The 25,730-nt window shown below is 46.9% G+C and overlaps 1 protein-coding gene across 3 annotated transcripts in view; it reads left to right on the top strand.

Annotated features, from left to right (window-relative positions):
- LOC138512972 (poly(3-hydroxybutyrate) depolymerase-like) overlaps positions 1–8,261 on the top strand; it is a 481,140-nt gene extending 472,879 nt beyond the window's left edge. For 2 of the 3 annotated variants that reach the window (XM_069627699.1, XM_069627697.1), the window contains 2 exons: positions 6,074–6,099; positions 7,925–8,261. In XM_069627699.1, the coding sequence (XP_069483800.1) occupies positions 6,074–6,099; positions 7,925–7,992 (94 nt within the window). In that variant the 3' untranslated portion in view covers positions 7,993–8,261. The remainder of the gene's footprint in view (positions 1–6,073; positions 6,100–7,924) is intronic. The other variant, XM_069627698.1, reaches the window with a different exon arrangement.
- The last annotated feature ends 17,469 nt before the right edge of the window (positions 8,262–25,730 follow it).

The raw sequence follows: 25,730 nt of genomic DNA, 5'->3' as shown, positions 1-25,730 counted from the left end.
GGCATCCCAAAAAGGCTGGTCCTGGGCAAAAAAATGCGTGGCCTGGCTATTCTCCTTGTCCTGCGGTGTCCCACGATCACTGCTGCGAGGAATGGGACATTCATTGTAGCTGTATATGCTTGTTTGTTGTTTGCATGCACTTTTATGCTGCGTGGGGATGCTTCCGCCTGCTTTCGTGTGGCGGACGTATTTGTGCGTGTGCGTGTGTTTTGACGTGCGCAGATTTTCCCTATTCGATTCCATGAATACGTGTTGTTCGCTAGCGTGTGGGCGTTGCGTGTGTTTCCCAGCAGTACTTCCCACGTTAGGCCTAAATTTTTACGCATTGTTCCCCATTCACCGTGTTCCTCCCCCTTTTTAGGTGTGTGCGTGAGAAGTTGTGCGCTTTCCCCGTTCCTGTCGCGCACGTGTTTGGAAAGTCGCAGTGACGTGTAAATTAAGCGCGGATTTGGCACACATTCCGGGAAAAACACGCACAGGCCTTTTCATGAATCACATGCGTGCGATTCGCATGCGTGCGCTAGCTTTTTCACGCTTGCGTCACAAATTTCGGCGCACAATTATTCCATGAATTACCCCGTTTATCTTTTGCCTCCATTTACTTTGAAAAGACATCTGCTGGCAAAACAATCCATACTGGTAGATGACCTCTCATTGCTCTGGCTGCAATTACCTCGTTGCCAGGGGCAGAGGGCACAGGCATGAGCATAGCTTTGCCGCCCGTTGGCCTCCACCCTTGGAGCCGGAAGTGTCCCCTGTGCACTCCTTCCCGCAGTTCATTTCCTGTGGGCAGCAATCAATGTCTCCTGAATGTTTAATGGAGGACGTGAACAGTAGTTCCTTGAGCTCAGAGTACCACTGCTATGTCTTGGAGGCTGCGACGTTCATGGTGATACACAAACATACAAACTGAGACAATTGAAGGTTGAAGAGATGACTAGGTGCAGGTTGAAAAAAGAGGCAAGGGAATGTGTATGTGTAGGAGAAGTGGAGGCAAGCTCACGGGGATACTATTTTTTTTCAGGTTTTGTTCCACTACTTCGAAAGAATCTTTTTGATCACTTTCGAATATGACCTACGGTTCCCTAGCAACACTGCCATCTTGGACTGGGAGCAATCAGCACGGAGCTAACACTCATAATCCAGTTAGCGCCTAACCTCCGAGAGTGGCCGGGTGGCCCTCAGACTCCGGGTGTTGTAGACTTTCTCCGAGTCACTAGTAGACAGAATGCGATCTCCGATATTTCTAGGATTTTTTTTTAAATTAGGAGCAGTAATTAATCATGGTTGAATGCTTCCAGAGGATTCGATCCTGTTTTGTGGGAGACACTACTGTGTCAACGAGCATTCTGCTCACTGAGCTATCTTGCAAGCACAGCTTGAGTCCGTTTTGTGTATCTGAACTGACAAAACTCTGATGCAATGATACTCGTTTTGGTTAACATACTTCCACAGCAGTGGTATTCAAACATGTTATGCTGAGCCCTCCCTTCAGTACAAATATTGCTAAGCCCCCCCTCACCTCTGACTAAAAATACTGTTGGTGGGCTCTCCCAAATGCCATATCTGCTTATGTTTTCTATTAAAAGCAGTCCCTGTGTTCCCTTTTGGAAGAGCCCCCGAACGCCCACTTTGGGCCCTCTGGGGGGGCCAGCTCCACAGTTTGAAGACCACTGTACAGGGATTTATAATTGTGTCAAGTTGGTTTATAATGCGCACCTTTCAAGTAATAGCTTTAAAACTAAGATATTTTGAAATTCACTCATTGAACACATTTGTACTAATTAGACTTGAGAAAATATGCTGTCAAGTGTCTCCAATCCTGGGGTTACCGCTGAAATTAAGTGTGTGTGATCCTGGAAAAACAGTTTACCCTTCTGTGCCTTATCAACAGATGTGTAATCTACATATCCATGGTTTGCACCAAATAGAGGTAACATGTGATTTTAACTAATACGAAATACCATAATAACGAATTCCAAAATAACAAATTAATTTATCATTGTTTTTGGGGCGTTGGGAGGCGTTCTCCCCTAATACCCCCTTTTTTTGTTCTTCATCCGCTCCTCGATCACTCTGCTCATGAGTCGTTTTCCTCTGCGCTGAGTGTCGGGTTGGATTTTCGCAGAGAATCCCGTGCTCCTCTGTGTCGCCCACAGGTCCGTGGGAGTGCAGGCCGGCTCGGGAGTGAGCGAGCGCAGCTTGTGAGAGCCTACGTCTCCGATGGAGGCGCGCCGACGCGCTTTACTGCCCGACGGCAGGCCTCATACTGGCACGGGCGGGTCGTTTGCCCTTCGTCGCCATTGTTAGACCCTGTCTGGGGCCTCGCTGCGCAAGCGGCAATACAAAGACATGGAGCCCAGTTCACACGCAACCTTCTTTATTGTATGCAACGCGGCAACTGCCGTAGCCCCCAGCCCCGCCCCTCTCCAACCCCTGCGTAACATCCCGTGTCTCTGTGTCGAGGCCGCAACGGCGGCCCGACCACACAATGGTGTGGACATGCTGACAATTGCCACTCCCAACTGCTGTTTTTTTTTCTTTCTCAAATTCGTTATTTTGGAATTCGTTATTTTCGGTTCGTTGTAATGGGATTAGTTATTTTGTTATTCGTGATAATCACTGCATACCCCAAATAGAAGATGGTAAAATCAATAAACAGAATGTGTATGTGCATGTACATGTATGTATTGATACACCCACACAAACACTTTTTTACCCGAGTATGAGGCAGCAGCAGACATTTCAAAGCGTAAGGGCTGTGTTGGCTCACGCCATGAACAGCCGGCGTCTCAGGGTTTTTGATTTTCAAATGTAGTCAGGTCTGCTCGTGAGTTGTGATAAACAATGATTGTAATGTGCTTCAGGGCCTCATTACGACCCTGGCGGTAAGTTACCGCCAGGGCCGTGACTTTACCGCCATGGTGCTAACTACGTTAACGCCATGGCGGTAAGGGGATTTACCGCCCCATTCCGACCTTGGCGGGGCGGTAAATCCCCAATCCCCATTTACCCTTCCCCATTCCCATTTTTGCCCCATAGGGCATAATGGGAGTGGGGAAGGCGTTAATTACGCCACCGTAAATTACGGTGGCGTAATTAACACCAAGTTCCCTTACCGCCATGGTTTTTTACACCCGCTAAAAGCAGGTGTAAAAACCGCCATGGCGGAAAGGGAACTCGTAATTGGCGGTAAGGGGTCGGCGCAGCTAACGCTGGCGCTAACCCCTTACCGCCAGGGTCGTAATGAGGCCATCAGTCTTGCATTTTAGATTTGTGTGGACATTTGCAGTTTTAACAATGACCGCAGTTTGAAGGTAACTTTAACAGGGGCTGTGCAGCAAAGGAAATGTGTATAGACCAGAAACCAGAAAACAAATGGATACAATTCAGAGAAACTTATAAAAGGATCCAGTTTCTCACTGTAAATGCCAGAAAGGGGTGGTCTGTGGGAGAGAATCACTGGCATTTTCGCAGTGCAAGGGCACATTTGTTTACCACCTTCCTGCAGTACTGGCTCACCTTTGAAAGGACAGCACACACCATTGCCAGCATTTGCAAGGCCTTATGTGGGCTATCCAGCTTCCTTCTTCGAGAAGTGGGAAGTGAAAATACAAACCTTTAAAGATGTACGAATACATGTAGTGAGGTTCAACATCACACACTGGTCAATATGATCTGTGTATGGCCCCTGAGAACCTGTAAATCCTGCGATGAAGTCCCCTGCCTTGCTTTGGCGACTTTTAGTGGGGTGATTTAGGGGCGGGATGCACCCTGAGTCGGACGATGATGGGTCCAGGGTGGGATGGGCAGGATCCTCTTTAGTCGCCTGATACAAACAGGCGGCCCTTCACACGTGCTTACCCAAACGAAAGGACCAGGCGCGGCCTGCTCCCGAAATACATGCGGAGATGCACTAGTCTGTCCCAAGGCCGTGGGCCAATGGCAAAACCCAGTAAATAATTAGGCCCACGTAGAAACCTTGAGCCCAGGCTCACCGCAGAGGAGGGGCAGAAAGGGAGTGAAAGGGACGGCCAAGAAAGGGGTGTTGTGGGCGTTTCGAGCAGGAGAGGAGCAGAGTTTGGGGTGAGTTGGCAATATGAAAGAGAGCTATGAGGAGGAGGACCGTAGTGGAGAACGAGAGGACGGAGTCGAGGAGATTGTAGACGATGGGGTAGAAGAGAACACAGTAGAGGGAGTACGTAGGAGAGCATCAGAGGGTGGAAGGAGGAGAGCAGCAGAGGATAGAAGGAGAAGAACAGCAGAGGGTGGAAGGAGGAGAGCAGCAGAGGATAGAAGGAGGAGAACAGCAGAGGGTGGAAGGAGGAGAACAGCAGAGGGTGGAAGGAGGAGAACAGCAGAGGGTGGAAGGAGAACAGCACAGGGTTGAAGGAGGAGAACAGCAGAGGGTGGACTGAGAACATCAGAGCATGGAAGTAGAACAGCAGAGGGTGGAAAAGGAGCACATCAGAAGTTGAAAGGGAGCAAACAGCAAGTGTTTGCAGAAGGAAAACAGCAGGCAGTCACAGGAGGAGACCAATGGGTGGTTCCGAGAAAGAATCATCCAGAGGCAACTGGAGAGCAGGAGTAAATGGAGAAGAGTTATATAAGGATACATCTAGTCAGAGGAGGAAGTTGCAAGAGTGCCTGCCTTGCCCAAAGCTGGTGGTAGGGATGAAGCTCTGACCTGAAGAGCTGACCACAAGGTGGTAGGGCAAATGGGCATGTAGTGGGTAGACGAGGAGCGACAGGACCAATGCAGAATCAGAAACAGTGCTGAGGGCAGACATCAGGACCCAAGAGAAGGGTGGTGAGAAGACCATCAGAAACTGGGGGGACAAGGCCAGGTTGGCTTTCCCTGTCCATGGACATCAAGCTACAGGTACTGCCACACCTCATGGCTGACACACAGTGATGGATAGAGGGACTGGAGGTAGTACCTCCCAACAACATCATGCGCATTAACCCGGAGGGCCCTTTTGGGAACCATGCTACAGAGTGTGAGGAGTTACCGCTACATCCTTATGAACGTGTGAAGATAAGCATTTGTGTTCAAGCTAATAGCCTGGGTGAGGAAGACTTTGACAAACATAGAGTTGTTGAAGCTGCAGAAGAAATCACCTTTATTTTGGATTGTTAAGAAAGAAGGTTTCTACTCACTTTGGTGTCTGGACCCTTTGTGGATCTCACACAGCCACATGCAAATAAATTCAAGTTGGAGTGGACTTAATAACCCCATGCACATAGTAATTCGGGAATTTGCCCCAACAGTGGCCAGCATGCCCCCCTTTGGGCCTTTCCTGCAACACTATGCACATTTGAGAAAACCCCTTACTTCTGCATGCCTCTCTTCTAGTACTTGAATACCAGCATGTACTGGCCTTGGCACAGCTTGCAGTGGTTGGGGGCAATAGCAGGGTTTGGGAACGATGACTACTTAAGGACTTTGCCCGCTGTCTTTTCTTTCTCTCACATGTGTTAGTTGTACCAAGCCATTCAACACAGTTTAATCAAGAGGGTGACACATTTTAAATTACGTCAATTAATAGTCATCTGTTTGGGAGCGCTGAGGCATCGTTACCGTAGATTTATTTGAATACCATTTCCCCGAATGGGATTTCAACAAATCCATTTCACCCAAAATGGTAGGGGAAATGGTATATGTGTAAGGCGTATTAGGTGGGGTCTGAGGTAAGGGTATAAGATAGGGTGGGGGCGGGGTTAGGGGGTTGTGGTGGCGGGTCTCCCCCCACATTAAAAAGAAAAAAAAGAAGTGGGTTTTCGGGGAAATGGATTCGGTGAAATCTCCAGTACGAGAAATATATTTGAAAAAATCACATACATCCTTGAGGCATTGGGATTCACAATATCTGGAGGGATGTTGATGCTTTAATTGGAGGATTCAACATTTGCTAACATGGGATTGAATAGGAGAGGCACTAATTAGCCCCTTGCCCCTCTTCCTTCTGATTCTGATAATGGATGCCCCTCAGTCCCGCTCCCCAGTGTCTATGCCATGTGATGCTGCTGTGCTCTTCCTAGCTGATCTATACTTCTCTTTGCTTGTTCCTAGGTGGGGATATTCTAGCTATGCATACGGTAAGAGATCACTCGATTTATAGTTTCCAGTGCACTTCAAATGTTTGTTTCATACAGTGCAGCAATTAGTTTTCGCCGAACTTGTCTCCGTTGGCCAGTAGGCAATGGCACATCTTTGATGGGGATCCAATGGCTACACAAAGAAAGAAAAATCTGAGTTTAAGGTGTCTTATTAGGGATCTTTTATGGTGTTTGTGCAGTATAATAAACTGGGTATAAAGCAGAACTGAAATGTCAGGATTGGCCTGATGGCTGTGACTTACTGAAAGTGAAAGGAAACGATACGTTTAAAAGTGCCTTCTCTCCAGCCTCAGGGGATCCCCATTTTTGCAACAGTAGAACGTGTTATAGCAAGTATCTGGGTTCAAAGCTCACCTTCCTCCAGGGTCTTGGCTGATTCTTTTGGGAAGCACTCCTTTACCAGTCTTTAATTTCAAAGTCTCTGCATTCTATCCACCTTCTTCCCCCACGTGAATACTATTCTCCAAAACCTTCAGATAGCCCATTTTTCTCTCACCCTCTTCCCCCTTCCGGGCACCTCATACACTGTCCTCCAAATCCCTCTTCTTTCTCCAACCTTCTTCAACCTTTCGGCAGTATTATCACTACTCTCCAGGTCTTTCTTCTCTCTCCCACCTTCTTCCCTCCTTTGGGTGCTTTTCTCAATACTCTACAGCTCTTGCCTGTTTCTTTACCTTTTCCAACCCTCGCAGTATTATCACTACTCTCCAGGTCTTTCTTCTCTCTCCCACCTTCTTCCCTCCGTTGGGTGCTTTTCTCAATACTCTCCAGCTCTTGCCTGTTTCTTTACCTTTTCCAACCCTCGGTGGACTAGGGTCACTTGTCTCCCTGCTCTCTCTCCCACCTTCCTCATCCCTATGGGGACCGCACTCCTTCCCTCTAGATTCCAGCGTAATAGGCTCTAAGTCTCTCCAACCTTCTCCACCATTTTGGGCACCCTCTGCAGCCCTCAGGTATCCCCTTCTTGCTTAATTTAATGAGGTTTGGGCAATTCTCTCTTGCTCCTCGATTCTTGCTCCCGCTCTCTTAACTCCATGATCCGGCCCTCTGGGCCTCTCCTCCGCCTCCCGGGTTCCAGCATTCTCTTGCTCTTGCTCTTATTTTTCTTGGGGTATTTATTGAGTGTGGACATAGCGCTGAGAAGCAACGGAGTGCTTCACAGTCCAAGAGGGAAGAACATGGTGAGGGGTGCAGAGAAACAGAAATCGCTATCTCCTGTAAAGCTATCCACTCCAGCGTACCCTGCTTTTGCCCCCCTTCCATCATTGATTCCTATAACTATACCGAGGTTACAGCAAAACCGCTCTTGCTTTGTCCCTGCAATTTCAGCTGCTGGGGATGGTAGTAGGCAGGAGTTCTGAAGGTGAGCTTGCGCCCGCACTACTCTGTGCTAACATTGGACGGTGGGCCTCGGGGCGTCTACTGGCAGAGCTATTTACTGACAGCATCTGATACAGCGGTATCTTAGCAGCTCAACACTGCTAGACGCTATTGCAGGGTTGTTGCATGGTGATAACATGTGGTTTTAATTATGGGGTTCCAAATCTCAGGAAGTAAAGGCGTTTATAATAAAATAATGATTTGTGTGCAGTTTTGCGATATTGGTCGTGTGTGTTTACTGTTTTTGTAATGTGTGTGGTAGCTGCATAGGACCAGCAATCCGTTTCTCCACAATTCCATCCAACCCCCCAGAATGCCACAACTAATCACCATTGAGATATCTTTGCACTGTACAAAATGCCCCTCCTGCCATGTGTGAGCCTACTGTTTGTGACGCATGTTTTAATCGTATTGGTTTTCTTAGCTACGAAGAATGGTTACCAGGTGACCGGGGTCCACAGAATGATTCGCCGTGTGCTGGGGACCTACTGAGACTTCGCTGAAGACAGGAGCCAACAACTGCAGCAAGGCAACGCGTAACCGAGAAGAAAACACACATATTACCGGGATTGGCTTCAAAGGCTGCCCTTAACTGCTCCCGAAGAGAAGTTTCTTCCCAGAAAAATACTCCCCAAAACAAAGTGATTTCTATGTGAATGTTGTACTGGCCCCAAACTGTTGCATTCCCCAAACCTCAGAGTGATTTTTCTGGCAAGACGTCATGGCTACAGTTTCAATGTGCTGTTATCATAAATAATACTTCAAAGCACTAAAGACCGTGTCCTTCTCTCCCATTTCATCTGCTCACTGTGTATTTTGTTTGAAGTGATTGTACTCTGGGGTGGTGGGGGATGGGGTTGCGGGGGCATGGGGCATCGAGGAGTGGTGGCATGGTAGTGCCCACGTGAAATACATTGGAAATAAAAAATCAACTTGCAGCCTTAGTTTAGGAAATATGTAACCTCATATATCCATAGCTAAATGTGGCCACCGCTGTATTTCCATGCACCAAGGGTGCGCCATTTTGTAACTTTGAGAGTATAGATGTACATAATGTAAGTGGAGTTTGACAAATTGACTTCTGCCCTGCAGGAGTTCAAGGAAGAGTAGAGGCTAAAGCGCCCATTCACCCACCCCTGCACTTCTACAAACGAAGAGCCATCACCATCATAAAGGTAAATCAGGCACAGTTAAGACAAATGCCTCCTTTGCCTTATGTGTAACGTGGGCACAGGGAAGGCTATACTCTCAAGAGGGGTGTGAATGTGGTTCAGTAGCCACCCAAACAGCAAAGTATAACAGTGTAAAATAAAGGGAAGTCCAATCAAGGTTCTATACAAATGTACACTTTAATCACACAGAACATGTACAATAATAACTAACTAGAAAACACTTTAAACCCCCCCCCTGTAAAAGGAACACATAATATGCAAAGATAGAATAGATGCAGGACGCTGGTTAATGAGACACAGAGAAAGGGCAATTAAAAGACCACAATGTTCAAAAAGGATATTTCTTGAGGTTGCAAAAGGGAGTAAAGAGACCCTGCCAGTCTCTGGCCCAAAGATGGACCAGGGAGGCATATATCAGTTAATAAGACCTTTTCAAATGCTTTGGTGGTTCGACTGTGTCAAACCAGGCTTCCCGGCATCATTTGTGTGTTCTTTTTGGTTTGAGTATGCAGCAGTTACGGGGATCCTATGACTAGCTGGCGTCGGTTCGGGGTCGAACAGGAGGACGCTGTGGCTTCAAAATGTCTACTTGAGATGTGTGAATTGGCAGTCACCAGGCACGGTTTCGGTGGTCAAAGTCTGAAGGCATCCAGCTGCTGCTAGGATGCATAGGCGAGTTGATTAGATGCAGAGACTCGGAGGTCGCTGTTCGGGGGACACTGGGTTCATGCCGATTGAATTATAGGAACCGCAATGAAGAAGCAAGCGGTCCGAATGGTGTTCTGAGCAATGCAAAGCAGTGTTACTTCTTTGGTTAGAGACGAGGCAGCAACGTTCTTCAGCTGGTGCAGTGCAGCGGCGAACCGGGTCGAAAAGACAAACGGCTGTTTGAAGAACGATGAACACCAAAGTCAGTATCAAAGAGTTCTGGTGGTTTGCTCAGCACCGAACATGCTAGAATCACGGCTCGCAGCAGTTCGACATTGAAAAAACAGGATTCTTGGCTGTTCTGGTTTTGAGGCAAATGAGTCCCACTCCAGGCTCTCAAAGCCCAAGCTTAGTCCTTTTTATGGGCTCCCAAACATGGGAGAGGCTGGCACACACCTTCTGGGGTCCTGCAGCACAGTGCAATCTGGCACAACATTATGGCTGGCAGTGATGCAGGTCTTGATCCAGCAGCAGAATTCACCCCCAATAGCCTCTGGGGATGGTTAAGGGACAGAGCTTGCCTCTGCCTTGGAACACCTGCTTGTGGACGTGGGAAGCAGACCAAAATGGGGAAGGCCACGTTGGAGACCCCAGGCAGAGCACAGTTTTGGGCCTGGGCATTAACAGGCCCAGTGAGGGTGCGTTGTGTCTGTAGACGGACTGGGTCCCCCCTCTGGCAATAACAGGCAGACTACACCGAATAGTGGGAACACTAATGAATAAAACAAAGTCTTTGCAGAACAGATTTATTGCCGGCATAGATTTAGACTTATTGCTAGCAGAGTATGTTAGGCACACTGGACATTAATGATTGTCTGCACTGGGCTGTGGGCACACGGATGGGCATTGATGGCAAGCATACTAGCTAGGCACACTAACTGGTATGGAACTGGGCCAGCAGAGTACCCTTGGATGCATGGGGTGGGTGAAGGGACCCCAATGGAGGAAGGGAAGGGTTTGAGAAGGAAATGTTTGAGTGGGGAGGCTGCTAGGAAGGGGGAGAGGGGAGAGAGAAGAAAGAATGGGCAGCTGGGTAGAAGTGATAGGGTGTGGGGTGTGAAGATGAAAACAGCCAGTGGGGACATAGTGGGAGAGGGGAGAGAAAGGAGCTGGCAGAGAGCGTGAGGGCTAAGAGAAGAGAGAAAGGAAGAGAGAGAGAGACAAGGAGAGAGAGAGGGAGGGAGAAAGAGACAGAGAGGGAAATTGAGAAAGAGAGCAAAAGAGAAAAAAGGAGAGAGGAACAGAGTGAGAGGATGAGAGAAAGAGAGGAGAGGAAAGCAGGGGAAAGCAGGATGGAGAAAGAGAAATAAGCAAGGAAGAGAAGGAGGAAGAAGCAGGGGGGAACAGGGACAGAGAGGCCCAGAGGGCTATCGGTGGAGAAATAGAGCAGGTTGGGTAGAAAGGGGAACCAGGGGAGAAGGAGAAGTCCATACCGTGGGAAGGGTACTTCCTAGAAGGGCCTTTGTAGCTTCTTTGCCCCAACCCACACGGTCAGCACACAGCACCGCAAGCAACCAGAAAGTGAGCCCCCATCCCCTCTCCACAAACTTATATAAGGTTGTCATGCCCCACCCCACCCCAGAGCCAACTTCACTACCCACCCCATGGTACAGAACTCTCCCATCTACACTATTCCCCCCCTTCCCTTTTTGCTGTTAACAAAGGTATTTAAAATGCAGCACCCTTGTATGCGTCTACTCCCTTTGAATGGGTGTGTGCCTTTGATGCCTGGTCCCAAGCAGCCACCTGTTGTGCAGTTATCTCTGGAGGAGGGTGTTTCCTGTCCTCACAAAGAGATCAAGGAGGAGGCATGGCCATTCAGGTTCCTGTCCTGACACTTTGTCAGTATCAGCCTGTCTGGCCAGAATACACATCACCTTCACAGCTGAGATGGCTCACAGGAGCTGAGACATGTGTGATATCAAATTTGATGTGGCTGCAATGATCATGAGTAGATCCATGTACAAAGCCTTACTCCAGGCATAGCTTATCTTTAGGGTTTACGAGCATGGGCTTCTTATGATCATCATAGTTTTGGTACAGGGGAGCATGTCTTAAATATAGCCCCTGCACTGCAGAAACGTGTCTCTCACTGTAGCTGTCAAATGGGCCCCTGTGAACTCTGAATCTGCTCTGTGCCACGGTAGAGCAGGCGTTTCAGATCAGGATACTGATGCAGCAAGGTGCAAATACACACTATGCTTTTGGCATTGAGCTTATGAAAGGGGAATTTGATCAGCAGATTACCCTTTTAGAGATGGAATTACCCTCATGTTATTAAGTGATAAAAACAAAAAAAATCCAAGGCTTCCACATCCCTGGCAGCTGTCAATTCCTCACATCAAGATTATGCTAGCCTCTCTCCACGCACTTGTAACCACGAGAGAGTACCCTTTTATCTCCATGTAACTATTGAAACATGCATATGCATTATCCATAAGCATGCACCTTTCTTTCTCCAAGGAAGAGAGTGTTCTTGTATTTGTAACCACAAGAGTGCGCCATTTCATCTCAATGCAACCATGAGAGTATGTGTCCACGTGTACCTACAGGAGTGTGCAAATCTGTATAAATGCAACCACTAGAGCATGCATGTAGATTAACCCGGAAAATGTGCTGTTCTCTCTCCACGTATAGCAAGAGAATACATGTACATGTAACCTGGAGAGTTTTGTACACTACCCCCTTGTCCATCTACTTCGTCACAATCCTTACTTATATGAGGTGAGGCGTTAGCGCCCTGAGGCAGACTTCACCAATTACCATTTCCAAACTCAAAAGAAGAATCTGCAGGCACTTCGCTAGTCCTTCTTCTATGTTTTTCTTCTTTGGTCACTGACATGTGACTTATAAGAGCCACCCACAGCGACCCATATCTGTTTTGTCTGTCTCTGCTGCAGTGCAGGCTTTGATCCCTTCTTTTTCAGTTAAAAACAGGTTCTGCTGGGCTCCCTGTGCATGATAGTAGTTCCCTGGTCTTGCTGGGCATAACATTTGACTTAAAACTTCACAGTGTACTGCCTAGCAGGCTGATGACACCATCAGTACAAACTAAACATGGCACTTGACTTGAAGCCCCCACCTGCCCCGCTCTCCTGAACAATTGAGGATGACGTCTACCTTCCAGGGAGAGGCAGGCCGGGGGTATGAGAGCCTGCAGGCGGAATTCCGAGCTACCAGGATGTTCACTACTGTATGCTGCGTGTGATGAATTTGATCAATCCATCTGACAGGCACGTCATTTGGAGGTTGCCAGGGATCACACCTGTGACCCCTGGGGTCTCCCTTGCTACCCCTGTGGTCTCCCTGGCTACCCCTAAAAAGAAAAAGAAAAAAGAAAAACAAATCTTTTCTTTTTCTTTTTTTTAAAATGTAAGCCTATGTAGCTCTTTATTTCTGGGGTGGCTGTCTTTCTTGCTCAGGCCGCTTAACAAAAAGCCGGGGGTTCCACAAGTGTAACACTTTGAGCAGTGACCCTGAATAAGTAAGAATAGAAATAACAAATAGTTTGTCTTTCTAGAATTCTATACAATAATTGCTAGACTCATTAAAGGTTTATTTCAGGGGGTGAGTCACTGATTTAGTCTGTTCTTAAAAAACCTCAACTCAGCCTTTCATCCTTCAGAGGTCGATAAATGAGTACCAACACCGGTTGGGTGATATTGTATGTATATTTGTTGTATTATATAGCACTTACGCTTAAGCGTAAGTGCTATATAATAACATAACATTATCATTTGGCCTTGGACTTCTGCTTGCATTCACAATAATTTGGAAATATGAACCTAAACACACTGATATTAACGAGACATATGGTGATCCATTCTTGTGAACCCGAGGAACGGGTCCTTTAAGACGAGGTAACAGTATCTGAGATGGGTGGGGATGCAGATCTTACTCATGCATCAATAATCAGACCGACTCAGGAAGTTGACAAAAGGCAAGGCTGTTTTAATAACAAGTCTTTAAAACAGGGAGTACAACGGACATCAACGGACGTCGCACAGCACAATCTCAACACATTTCATAAAAAACATTATTTGTATAGCAAATATTCATTATAAGTGACGTCAAACTGCATGGCAAATAAGAAAAGCTACTAGGAGTTATGGTTGGTTTGCGGGGAGCATCTACATATACTTTCGATGGGAAACAGGGACGTGATTGGGTCTCTAAGAACAGGTGGACAATTGAGCGCATCCCTAGTGCAAGTCATCTTCGTGTCAGACTAATAAACAACATACTATTGCCTTCTCAAACTATAGGGCTCCTTAATATGTGGCACTGTACAATTGGTTGGCACCCTTGTACCCTTCTGGAATATTCCACTTGCTAGCAGCATGCAAGCTGGTACCCCAGGTGCTGGGAGGGCTGGCCTGTTCATGTTTTCCCACCCAATTAGCCCAACATCCATCATCACTCCTGCGGTCTGCCATTCAATTAGCTCTTTGAACTTGGCCTTGCAGAGGCTCACTGTGCCTGAGAATAAAAGGTAGTGTGGCATGGCCTTATCTTCTGGTCTTTGTGTAGCTCGCCCCCAAAGTCTATTTTCATCTGAAAATATGACTGGAGACCACGTTTCTGAGCTCTTTGTTTTATTTAACACTATTAAATGAAGAAATCCTGGCACCCTCAGTGGTTTTCAATACACCTCAAACAGGAGCTCACCTTGCTTGTCACCTTGCTTCTCACATTTTTGTATCTTTGCGAGTACATGGCGAGGCTCTCGGCGGCCCCAACTCTTGACACTGGGCCAAACAAGCCTTTCGCGAATCTTCTTTTGCCATCAGCTATTCTTATTCTGCTGCACCACACTTCCAGCCCTTTCATTCACAGGGTCCAAGTTTGCTAAAATGTGTCATGGATCATCCAGATTCTATACATTCCTATATGAATACATTGGCGCATCGCCTGCAATTTATTCACTACGTAGCCAGCCTTATGATTACTTTGGGGGTCATTCCGACCCTGGTGGTAGGGGGTTAACGGCACTGGTAAGGATGCTGGTGCCGTTAACCCCCTACTGCCACATTCTGAGGTCCCTTAGCGGGTCCCACCAGGAACGGCTGGTCCAACCAGCCACCCTTAGTGGGACCCGTTAAGGGACCATGGAGCTAATAACGGGCCTGCAATTTGCGGGCCCGTTATTTGCTCCTTCCCCATTCCCATTGAGCCCTATGGGGGCTCAAATGGGAATGGGGAATGGTTTTCTGAATGGGGACTTACCGGGTCCTCCAAGGTTGGAAAGACCCGGTAAGTCCCCATTCAGAGGCCCCAGACCCGGGTTTGGAGGCAGCCATGGTGCTAACAGCACCATGGCTGCCTCCAAACTCGGAATGACCCCCACTTTCTACTTGCGTTACTGCCTCTGTACATTTGCAAAATGGTTTTGCATTTTCTTCAGTGTTTCTCTGCATGTGCAATCTTCATTTCACTCCCGAAATGTTGCTTACTTCACTACTTCGTCATCAGGTTTTATAAGATCTATATACTTTCTTCATTCGCATCTCTTCAAGGTGCGTCACGTCTGCTTTATGTGACGTCACCAGTCTTCTCTTTCATTCATTTTCACACTTCTTCTGGAATTTCCTTCAGAAGACTGTCATTTCTCTGCAGATACATATAGGGTTTTCTCAATGGATACCTTGTTTCAAGGACTTTTTCGCAATATAGGCTCCATTATTGGCTTTGTGCATGTCGCAATTTCCAGTTGCCAACATATAGACAGAATAGGGGTGTAACTTCCGGTAGAGGTACTTGGCTCCTCCTCTACTTTTTATTTTAAATTGTTTTTATTGGCATTTAAAGCATAATTACAATTACAATCTGTCGCATTCTGCCATTGTATCACACATTAGCAACAAAGGGTTAGATTAACCTAGGAACATTCTATAAACAAACCAAACAAACAAAACCTTCTTCACATGGTATTACGAGGTTCCTTCAGGGTCATTGCTGTATATGTTGCTTTGGGGTACATTGCATTTCAAATTTTGCCTCGTTAGGGTTATCCTAGCAGGGGGTACACAGTTCATCCGCATCCTTCATATTGTGTCTCGTCTGAATAGTATATGCATTGAGGGAGGTTTATCGTCAGACGGGTGGAACATGTGCCATATCAAATTGGCTCCTCCTCTACACTCCCCCCTTCTGGGCGATTAATCGGCTACTCTCCCATCAGTCTTCACATCCAGACATCCTCATCTGAAGAAATGCTTCTTTGGAGTCCATATCTTTATTACTCCTTTCAGGCATCCTGCTGATTTCACATGTTCATCAGCACTCCAGGTCATTAAACTGCATTGTCCATTCGGACTGCAGTAAATCCATCTTCCCACATACTTCTTGTGGTTTCTTGGATACAGGAATTTTGTTCCCTCAGCTGCATGAATACTGGCCTTATTATAGTCTCTGACTTCTTCATCTGTCAGCTCTTTGGGTTCAAATCCAGACTCGACATCAATCATGATCTTCATTCCTGTTGCTTTCTTTGCAGTCTTTTTGCAATGTGCGATTATTATCCTCACCACACAGAATCCAAACATTATCATCACTAACAGGGCTCCAAGCAACTTGAAAATATTTGCCATCCATTGCAGAACCCATGAGAAGATTGATGCAAACCAGCTGTCATCAGCAATATCTTCCACTTCATCTTCCATCTTGACCTGCAAGTTTGTAAACATCGTTATGGCCGCTGTCAAGGTGCCATTCTCATCATCATGAGAAGGTATGAATGTGTAACATGATTCTCCGATTTTGGCACAAACACCTCCGTCTATAGCTGTAATCATGTCCAGGACATATCTGTTCTGAAGAGTCATCAGTCGTATGGCTCTCAGCTCTTGCTTGATAGGATTGAATCCCTTAATAGTAGTGTTAATCATATAGAGGAGCTTCCATATGGTTAACTGTAGCCATCTGGCATTTGCCATCGTCTGGATCCCTGGCATAAAGATTGTTGTGAATACCGCTGAAGTCTGGCTGAAGAACCTATGCTCATACGGAATGTCATTGAAAGCTTCTATCGATTTAGCTGAGAAATAGTTCTCCCTCTTTGTTTGATCGAGGCGTCCAATAGGTCTCTTCTTTCTCAGGTGAACATCTGCTTTTGGAAACTCACCAATGTTCAAATCACTCTTTGGAATTACTAATGTTGGAACATGAACAATCACCATAGAACATAGTCCTCCCCAATCTCTGGGCAGCTTTATGTATGCTCTGGATCCACAGGCTCAGTAGTGATCCATTATCACTGCTGTCCCATCTTTCCTTCCTGGTACATCGAAGATTCGCCCACACTGCTGATTTTCTCAAATCTTTTGTGTGCCATTGTTTCTGAAGCACAGTTCTGCACTAACCAGAGGTTATCAGAGGTGCACTATCTGCAACGGGCCTCCTTTGTCTTCGACCCATGTCAGCAGCTTTGCAAGCCTCGGCCATAGGTGATTGCATCCCTTTTACAAGCGATCTATAACTGGTTTATGATGTCCAGTTACTGCCACAGCTCTGAATATGACTATGCCTTGTTCCATAGCCGTCTGGAAAAAGTATGGTTCCCCAGATCTGCATCTGTCCTCTTTCCTTGCATCTTCTTATTTCTTCATCAATCTTTCCTTGGTAATTGAGCTTACTATTTATTTCCCATCGGATTCCCATTCCCTTTCCTTGGTAATTGAGCTTACTATTTATTTCCCATCGGATTCCCATTCCCTTCATGCCAGGCTCTTTGTATCTTATCACATGATCTCTGGTGTGTGCTCTTGCTCTTGTCTTTAAATCTTGAATGTAATCATCTTCTTCCAGAGCTGACCATTCAGTTACCGATACCAAAGATGCTGTTCGACCCTGGAATTGACCTCTTGTATGGCAGAGTGCAAGGTGAGTCAAGCAATGAGCTATTTGGATGTCTATTTCTATAGCTATAAATATCTTGGACTTCCCCAGAACATAAGGTAGGAGAGCACAAACATAGAAATCTTCCTCAGGGGTTCTCTTTCCTACCTCCTTCATGTGTTGATACCACATGTTGTTGCCCAAATGTGCTCTACTGTCTAGATAATCATGTAACTCATAATCATCTTCCCTTGCACTTCTCTTGGGTCTCTTTATTTCCAAATCGATATGTGCAAAACGCTCATGGAGTACATCAGACATCATCCTTCCTAGAGGGGGAATCATAGGAACACTTGTCAAAGAAATGGGTGACTTCACATGTGCCCCTGGTGTAGGAACAATCACATATGGCCTCGGCATCCTTACAACATCTAACTCTGCATAGGTCACTGCAGTGGGGAGAATCAAAGGGATTTCTGCCTTTCTGGAACCAACAAAGTAAGCAGCGTGAATTAGCAGAAATAGAAAAACAATGACAGATGCTGTGCACACATAAATTATGCACCAATACATAAAAACCCCACCATTGGTGTCTTTCCACCCGTTGTTGAGTCTTCTCACTTTCTGGAACTACAGGGTAAGCTCTGAGTATAAAAACAAAGACAGTGAGAAGGAGTCTATGGACATTGACATCAGACAGGACCATATGTCAGACCAAAGAGAAACGCAGTGAGAAACGAATGTGGGAACTGCTCCCTTTTCCAGTTGTCAAAAATAAAATCAAGATCCAACATTTTTCATCACATCAGTACTTTCTAAAGTCCATTTTTTACGAATATCTGTGGCTTAAGAACAGTTACTTTCTCACTCCTGCTAAAATATCTATAAAGAGTGTCCGGAAAAGCCACAGTCCAAATGCACAGTTTCGTTTATTTAATCAGCAATCTTAGTATCCTTCTTCCTCGTCATTGATCCAGTCTGCATGTGCTGAACTGCTTCTTCTTGACTTGCTTCCGAATCGGGTGGCGGTGTTCCGTTCTCACCAGCAGATGTCTTCACGTCATTCAAGTGAATCCAGGCATGCCTTTCTTGAACTTTTACTGTAGATGGAGTAATATTCTCCACAATAAACTGACCACTAAATCGGGGCTCATGCCACTTCCTAGTGAAGTTGCGGATTAACACAGGGTCTCCAATGAATAGTTTGTGTACAGGTAGTTCTTCGTATCTGGTTGCTGAATGGTTTTCATCTGTCTCCTGAGACCGACACCCCTTATGCTTGAGTTGCTCTGAAATGACAGAGAAACTAACCGTCATACATGTTAAATATGCACATAGCTCATTTTCTAACAATTCTGCAGTTGACTGGGCATCACTTCTCCTCGTTGGAGGTGACAGGGGCATTCTCATTTACCTTCCTGTGACTAGCTCATGGGGTGTGAGGTGGTGCTCCGACCCGGGCTGATTCCTTAATGCATATAATGCAAGGGGCAGGCAATACAACCACCCCTTCTTTAGTGTCAATTTAAGTTTGGCGATTCTTTCTCTGAGAAGACAGTTGAGTCTCTCACATATTCCATTCGCTTGTGGTTGATAAGCAGAAGAAAACTTATGTTTAATATTAAGCAATATACTGATCTGTTCAAATACTTGATTAACAAAATGGGGCCCATTGTCGGACCACACACCTCACATACTCACCATCTAGAAAAGATTTCTCAGACTAAAAACTTTGCAGCGCAAGTGCCATCAGGGTGTGCAAATGGACCAGCTTCAATCCATCTTGAAAAGGGACACACTGCCACTATCATATACCTATAACCACTACATACTTGCAGCATGTCAACATAATCGATATGTAAATGCTGAAAAGGACCATTCGGTCAAGGAATCACTCCTCTAATTGTTCACAATGTATGCCCAGCAGTAAACCTTTGACATACGATGCAATTTACTACATAAAAAGCAACATGTTCTAACATGTTCGGTACAAACCAATCTTTCGCAATAGCTGTTGCAAGACTTTCCCTAGTTACATGCACAGGATAGTGTAGCTGTTCTAATGCTACCGTCAATAAGGCTACAGTCATCACTGGTTTACCAGTGCTGTCCTGTCACCACAATCCTTCAGAGGGGGGATAAAGAATACCCCCTCCATGTCCATAGCTCCTTTTCTTCTTGCGCAGCAGTACCTTGAACATCCATCAACTGCATCGAGACAAATGATTAAATCCTTCATTTACAATCATAATTATGACCATCTTTTCCTTTACATTAGGGGTATCAAAGCTTGAAATATAAGGTGAATATGCAACCCTTTTGGCCTCTTCGTCTGTGGCTTTGTTCCCGTGTGAGATAAAGTCAGTTCTCTTAGTATGTGCTGCGCATTTAACTATTGGCATAGCTACCAGGAGTTGTAGTGCCTTAATAAACCTGTCCAATAATGCAGCGTGTTGCACTGGAGTGCCGTCAGCTCGGAGGTAGCCCCTCCTTTTCCAGCTTGCTAGCCTTGCGTGAATGGTTGACGTCACATAGGTGGAGTCACTGTACACCATCACCTCCTGTTTTGCGTGATTCTTGAGCGTGACAATAAGTGCCACCAATTCTGCAGCCTGTGCCAAAAAGTGAGACATGGTATTGCACTTGCTATCAACTTCGAATTCATGATTAGCTCTGTGTCTTACCACAGCTAACCCTGAATGACTTTCCCCATCAGTTTGATCAAATTTGGACGACCTGTCAATAAAGCGAACCTCCCCCCTGCTAGAGCTTTCTCCTTTACCCTTGGGATCTCGTCATAAAACTCCTCAGATTTTGAGCAATCATGCACTTGCTCATCCTCTGTCACAGGTTCGGCTACAAATGTGGCAGGGTTCACTATTTCACACCTGACTATTTTGATTGCTGGATTTGATATAACTACCTCATATGCAGAAGCCCTCTGAGATGTCAGTGCACCCTTGGGCTTCTCCAAAACAGCAAACAAAGCATGCTCAACAAATAAAGCCATGGAACACCTCATCATGATACTTGTAGACTTCGTAATAGCGAACGCAGCTGCTGCCAGCGATTGTTTGCAAAGAAAGTGTCCTCTCATAACTGGACCTAGAATCCCACTATAATATGCCAGAGGCTTATACCAAAGTGTGGTCCTCTGTGTAAGCACTGCTGTCATAACTGTTCCATTTGTGCGCGAAAACAGGAACAACTCCTCAGAATAATTGGGAATTCCTGAAACTGTAGCTGTACAGATTGTTTTCTTCAACTCCTCAAACCCTTCCTACATTTCCTCAGTCCATTCTATTTTCTCATTGTTCATTTGGGCTTGTTGGGATTGTTCTTTAAGGCCTGCAAAAGGGGTCTCATGTATGAGCTATAATCAAATACCCATGCTCTAACATAATTACACAATCCCAAAAATTGCTGCATTTGCTGTATTGTGTGCAGTTTTGGTGTTTTCATAATCGCCCCAGCTCTTTCAGGTTTAACTTTCTTTCCCACATGTGAGATTAACTGGCCTATGTACAACACCTCCTCCTGACAATATTGCAATTTCTCCTTGTCTACCTTTTATCCCTTGTCTGCTAAGATAGTCATCAGCTGAATCGAGTCTTGTGTGCACTCATCTTCTGTCATGCTACAAACAACACTTGGCAAATCAATATTGCTTAAGTCCATCTGCAGGAACCTATTAAAGATCGATGGAGACTCAGAATACCCTTGGGGCAAACGAGTGCTTTTCAACTTAGTCTGATGAAATGTAAATGATGTGAGGTCTTGAGAATCCTTATGCAATGGGATTGAGAAAAATGCATTTTTCATGTCAAACTCTGTGAAATATTGTGCCTCTGTGGGAATACTACATAAAATGGTTTCAGGATTCAGAAATAAAGGTAACTCTGCCTCTACAATCTGGTTAATTGGTCTCATGTCATGAATTAAATGCCATTACTCTCCTTTCGATTTTTTCACAGTGTACACAGCAGTATTACACTGTGACGTTGACGTCACCAAGATGCCTTGTTCCACATAAACGATTTAGTCTTAAAAATACCCTCATCTGCCTCTCGAGACATAGGGTACTGTCTTGCTCAAGGAAAAATTGCTCCTGCTTTCAGCTTAATCTTAACTTCTCCCACCCCCTTCAATAGGCCTACGTCATAAGGGCTATAGTCCATAAAGAGGTTGGAACTTTTTCCATGTCTTCATCAAAAAATGTGGGGCGCTGCCGCACTATCACCATTCGCTGCCCGATGTCCCTTCTCTCTATTTTGATCCAATATATAATACTCATCTCGAATATGAATTCATCATCAGATGGATCATCCCTAAACATATCTTCATTTGTGACGTCAGTCAATCTATGCCCTTCCCCAATGGCAATTACCATTCTTCATGGCCTGCACTCATCATGAAATCCTTCGAGCATGGCCAATTCCCCTCGTACTATGGCTGCCTGCAGCTGTAAGGGAAAAATCTGTCCCCCCTCTCTTTGTACATGGGTATCTGTGGCCTAAACAAAAATGAATTAGGTATCTTCATAATCTTTGGCACAGCATGGGGCAAACAAACTTTGCTTCTAATTTTACTTAGCTCAAGAAATACTTCTTCGAAGTTAATCATTCAATTTATGCAAATATTATTCATAATAAAAAACTTTTTTACAAAAACATTTATTCTCAATTACCGTGATTTTATGATTTGTTCAAAAGCATATAGCAAAATCAAAACTTTCTTAATAGCACTTATGTTGTACTTTTGCACATTTGTAATTTCACAATACAGATCTTATTCACATATTATTATAATATGTTTCAAACTGTATCATTAGATGAAATCCAATAATCTTGATAGGTTTTCCAGTGTGATCTCCTATCTTTGAAGTACGCGTTTCGGGCTTAATGTGCTCTTCTTCAGGTTTTAGAAAATTGGATTGGCTTGATATTATCTGTAAAACATAAATATTTTGTCTCAATTATTTAACTTAAACGTCTGGTTAATAAAGAATATTACTAACATGGCTCAATTCAAATGAACTAACCTGAGAGTCGGTATCCCATTTAAAGAAAGGCTTGCTGCCCATATGGGTGAAATTCAATAAAAATGCTGTGGAATAAGGACAAAACAAAGTCTATTGTCACTAATCAATAACCTTTTCCAAAGTTGAGCAGTGATGTGCAGAGGGAACAGGCGCTGTCTCAAGCGCTCGGTCCCCCTGCACATCAGCATGTTTATGTGATATACTTTTGCGGTCAATAAGTCAAGGAAAATACAACTCACCAATTGGCGAGTATTTCAGTTGTACACTTACAGAGTAATTCATAGAATTCAGCGCACAAGTGGCACACGCGGCTGGCGCACAGTGTGCGCGTGCGACTTTCTGCGCCAGCTGCGTGCGCTAAAATCAATTTCCGCGCACAGCGTATTCATGGATTTTTGCCTCCAAAACCAGCCGCGGCGCAGAGTGGCGCAGCGACCCTGCAGCAGCACCAGTTACGCCCCAACCCCTCCCCATGCGCCATGCACAGCGCACAAATCCCGTACATGGCGCACAGGCCCCGAACCACGAAAAACGCCAGTAAAACTCCCCGCGCACACCTCCGAATACATGTACACCCCGGCGCGGGGAGTTTCCCACGCGATTGGCCGTGTGCAAGCAGGGTACGCGTGTTACTGGGGTGCGCGGGTACTTTCACACGCGATTGGCCTTGTGCGAGCGGGGTACGTGTATTACTGGTCTGCGCGGGAACTTTCACACGCAATTGGCCCTGTGCAAGCGGGGTACGTGTGTTACTGGGGTGCGCAGGAACTTTCACATGCAATTGGCCCTGTGCGAGCGGGGTACGTGTATTACTGGGGTTCGCGGGAACTTTCACATGCGATTGGCGCTGTGCGAGCGGGGTACATGTGTTACTGGGGTGCACGGGAACTTTCACACACCATTGGCCCTGCGGGAACTTTCACACGCGATTGGCCCTGTGCGAGCGGGGTACGTGTGTTACTGGGGTGCACGGGAACCTTCACACGCGATTGGCCCTGTGCGAGCGGGGTACGTGTGTTACTGGGGTGCGCGGGAACTTTCACACACGATTGTCCCTCTGCGAGCGGGGTACTTGTGTTACTGGGGTGTGCGGGAACTTTCACAGGCGATTGGCCCTGTGTGAGCGGGGTACGTGTGTTACTGGGGTGCGCGGGAACTTTCACACGTGATTGGCCCTGTGCGAGCGGGGTATGTGTGTTACTGGGGTGCGCGGGAACTTTCACACGCGATTGGCCCTGTGCGAGCGCGGTACGTGTATTACTGGGGTGCGCGGGAACTTTCACACGCGATTGGCCCTGTGCGGGCAGGGTACGTGTGTTACTGGGGTGCGTGGGAACTTTCACACGCGATTGGCCCTGTGCGAGCGGGGTACGTGTGTTACTGGGGTGCGCAGGAACTTTCACACGCGATTGGCCCTGTGCAAGCAGGGTACGTGTGTTACTGGGTTGCGCGGGAACTTTCACACGCGATCGGCCCTGTGCGAGCGGGGTACGTGTCTTACTGGGGTGCGCGGGAACTTTCACACGCGATCGTCCCTGTGCGAGCAGGGGACGTGTGTTACTGGGGTGCGCGGGAACTTTCACACGCGATTGGCTCTGTGCGAGCGGGGTACCTGTGTTACTGGGGTGCGCGGGTACTTTCACACGCGATTGTCCCTGTGCGAGCGGGGTACGTGTGTTACTGGGGTGCGCGGGAACTTTCACACGCGATTGGCCCTGTGCGAGCGGGGTACGTGTGTTACTGGGGTGCGCAGGTACTTTCACACGCGATTGGCCCTGTGCGAGCGCGGTACGTGTATTACTGGGGTGCGCGGGAACTTTCACACGCGATTGGCCCTGTGCGGGCAGGGTACGTGTGTTACTGGGGTGCGTGGGAACTTTCACACGCGATTGGCCCTATGCGAGCGGGGTACGTGTGTTACTGGGGTGCGCAGGAACTTTCACACGCGATTGGCCCTGTGCAAGCAGGGTACGTGTGTTACTGGGTTGCGCGGGAACTTTCACATGCGATCGGCCCTGTGCGAGCGGGGTACGTGTGTTATTGGGGTGCGCGGGAACTTTCACACGCGATCGTCCCTGTGCGAGCAGGGTACGTGTGTTACTGGGGTGCGCGGGAACTTTCACACGCGATTGGCTCTGTGCGAGCGGGGTACCTGTGTTACTGGGGTGCGCGGGTACTTTCACACGCGATTGTCCCTGTGCGAGCGGGGTACGTGTGTTACTGGGGTGCGCGGGAACTTTCACACACGATTGGCCCTGTGCGAGCGGGGTACGTGTGTTACTGGGGTGCGCAGGTACTTTCACACGCGATTGGCCCTGTGCGAGCGGGGTACGTGTGTTACTGGGGTGTGCGGGAACTTTCACACGCGATTGGCCCTGTGCGAGCGGGGTACGTGTGTTACTGGGGTGCGCGGGTACTTTCACACGCGATTGTTCCTGTGTGAGTGGGGTACGTGTGTTACTGGGGTGCGCGGGAACTTTCACGCCCAAATTTGCTGTCAGAGCGGGTTACGTGTATCCAGTGTGGTGCGCGGGGAGTCCTACATGTGAATTGGCAGTGTGGTCCTCCCAGGTGTCCCCTCTACCCCCTCCACGGCCCCTGCAGGCAGCCCACACCACAGGGGACTATCCTGCACCCCTGGACATGTCCCGCAGGCAGCCCATCCACCATGGCCATTTCCCCCAGCCAGGCCACGTGTCACGTTGCACTAGTGATCACCAACTCATGTCCCCCAGCTCCCCCACCCCCCAGCAGTGAGGGGCACCTGCCAGCAGGCCCCCACTCATGCCCCCCAGCACCCCCCGCCCCCAGCAGGGAGGGGCACCTGCCAGCAGGCCCCCACTCATGTCCCCCAGCACCTCCACGCCCCAGCAGTGAGGGGCACCTGCCAGCAGGCCCCCACTCATGTCCAACTCATGTCCCCCAGCACCCCCACCCCCCACCAGTGAGGGGCACCTGCCAGCAGGCCCCCACTCATGCCCCCCCCTACATGAAATAAAGATGCACAATCATGGCCCACTTCTACACCAAAATACCACAGCACGCCATCCCATTACTGAGATGCAATGATTTCCCAATCAAACCCACACTGACATGCCCATCTCAAGACACAAACCAAAAGTCAACTATGTACATCAACACATGTCTGTCACACACACACACTCGTTGGCATTGATTGTGTAAACCACATTTTCACATGCATTAACCCAATGAGCAAATCCCACACATGGAACTAAAATATGAAAATGTATTATGTACAAAAATAAATAAATAAAATGAAAGCATAACAAAATAGCAAACATGAAATGAAAAGCATGTGCAAAAGAAGAGTAAATGAAAAGTATAACCAATACAAAGAAATCCAAAAGAAAAATAGTCCAAACTCTCCCTCCACCAACACAAATCCAAAGGAAACGTTAAACAAAAATCCATTGATCCATGTTGAAATCAAAAGAAAAAGTTCAAAATAATCC

The sequence above is a fragment of the Ambystoma mexicanum genome, chromosome 12 (assembly GCF_040938575.1).
Source record: "Ambystoma mexicanum isolate Mex_15411 chromosome 12, UKY_AmexF1_1, whole genome shotgun sequence".
NCBI classification, from domain to species: Eukaryota; Metazoa; Chordata; class Amphibia; order Caudata; family Ambystomatidae; genus Ambystoma; species Ambystoma mexicanum.
Note: the sequence above shows the minus strand (reverse complement) of the source record. Positions and strands in the feature narration are given on the sequence as shown.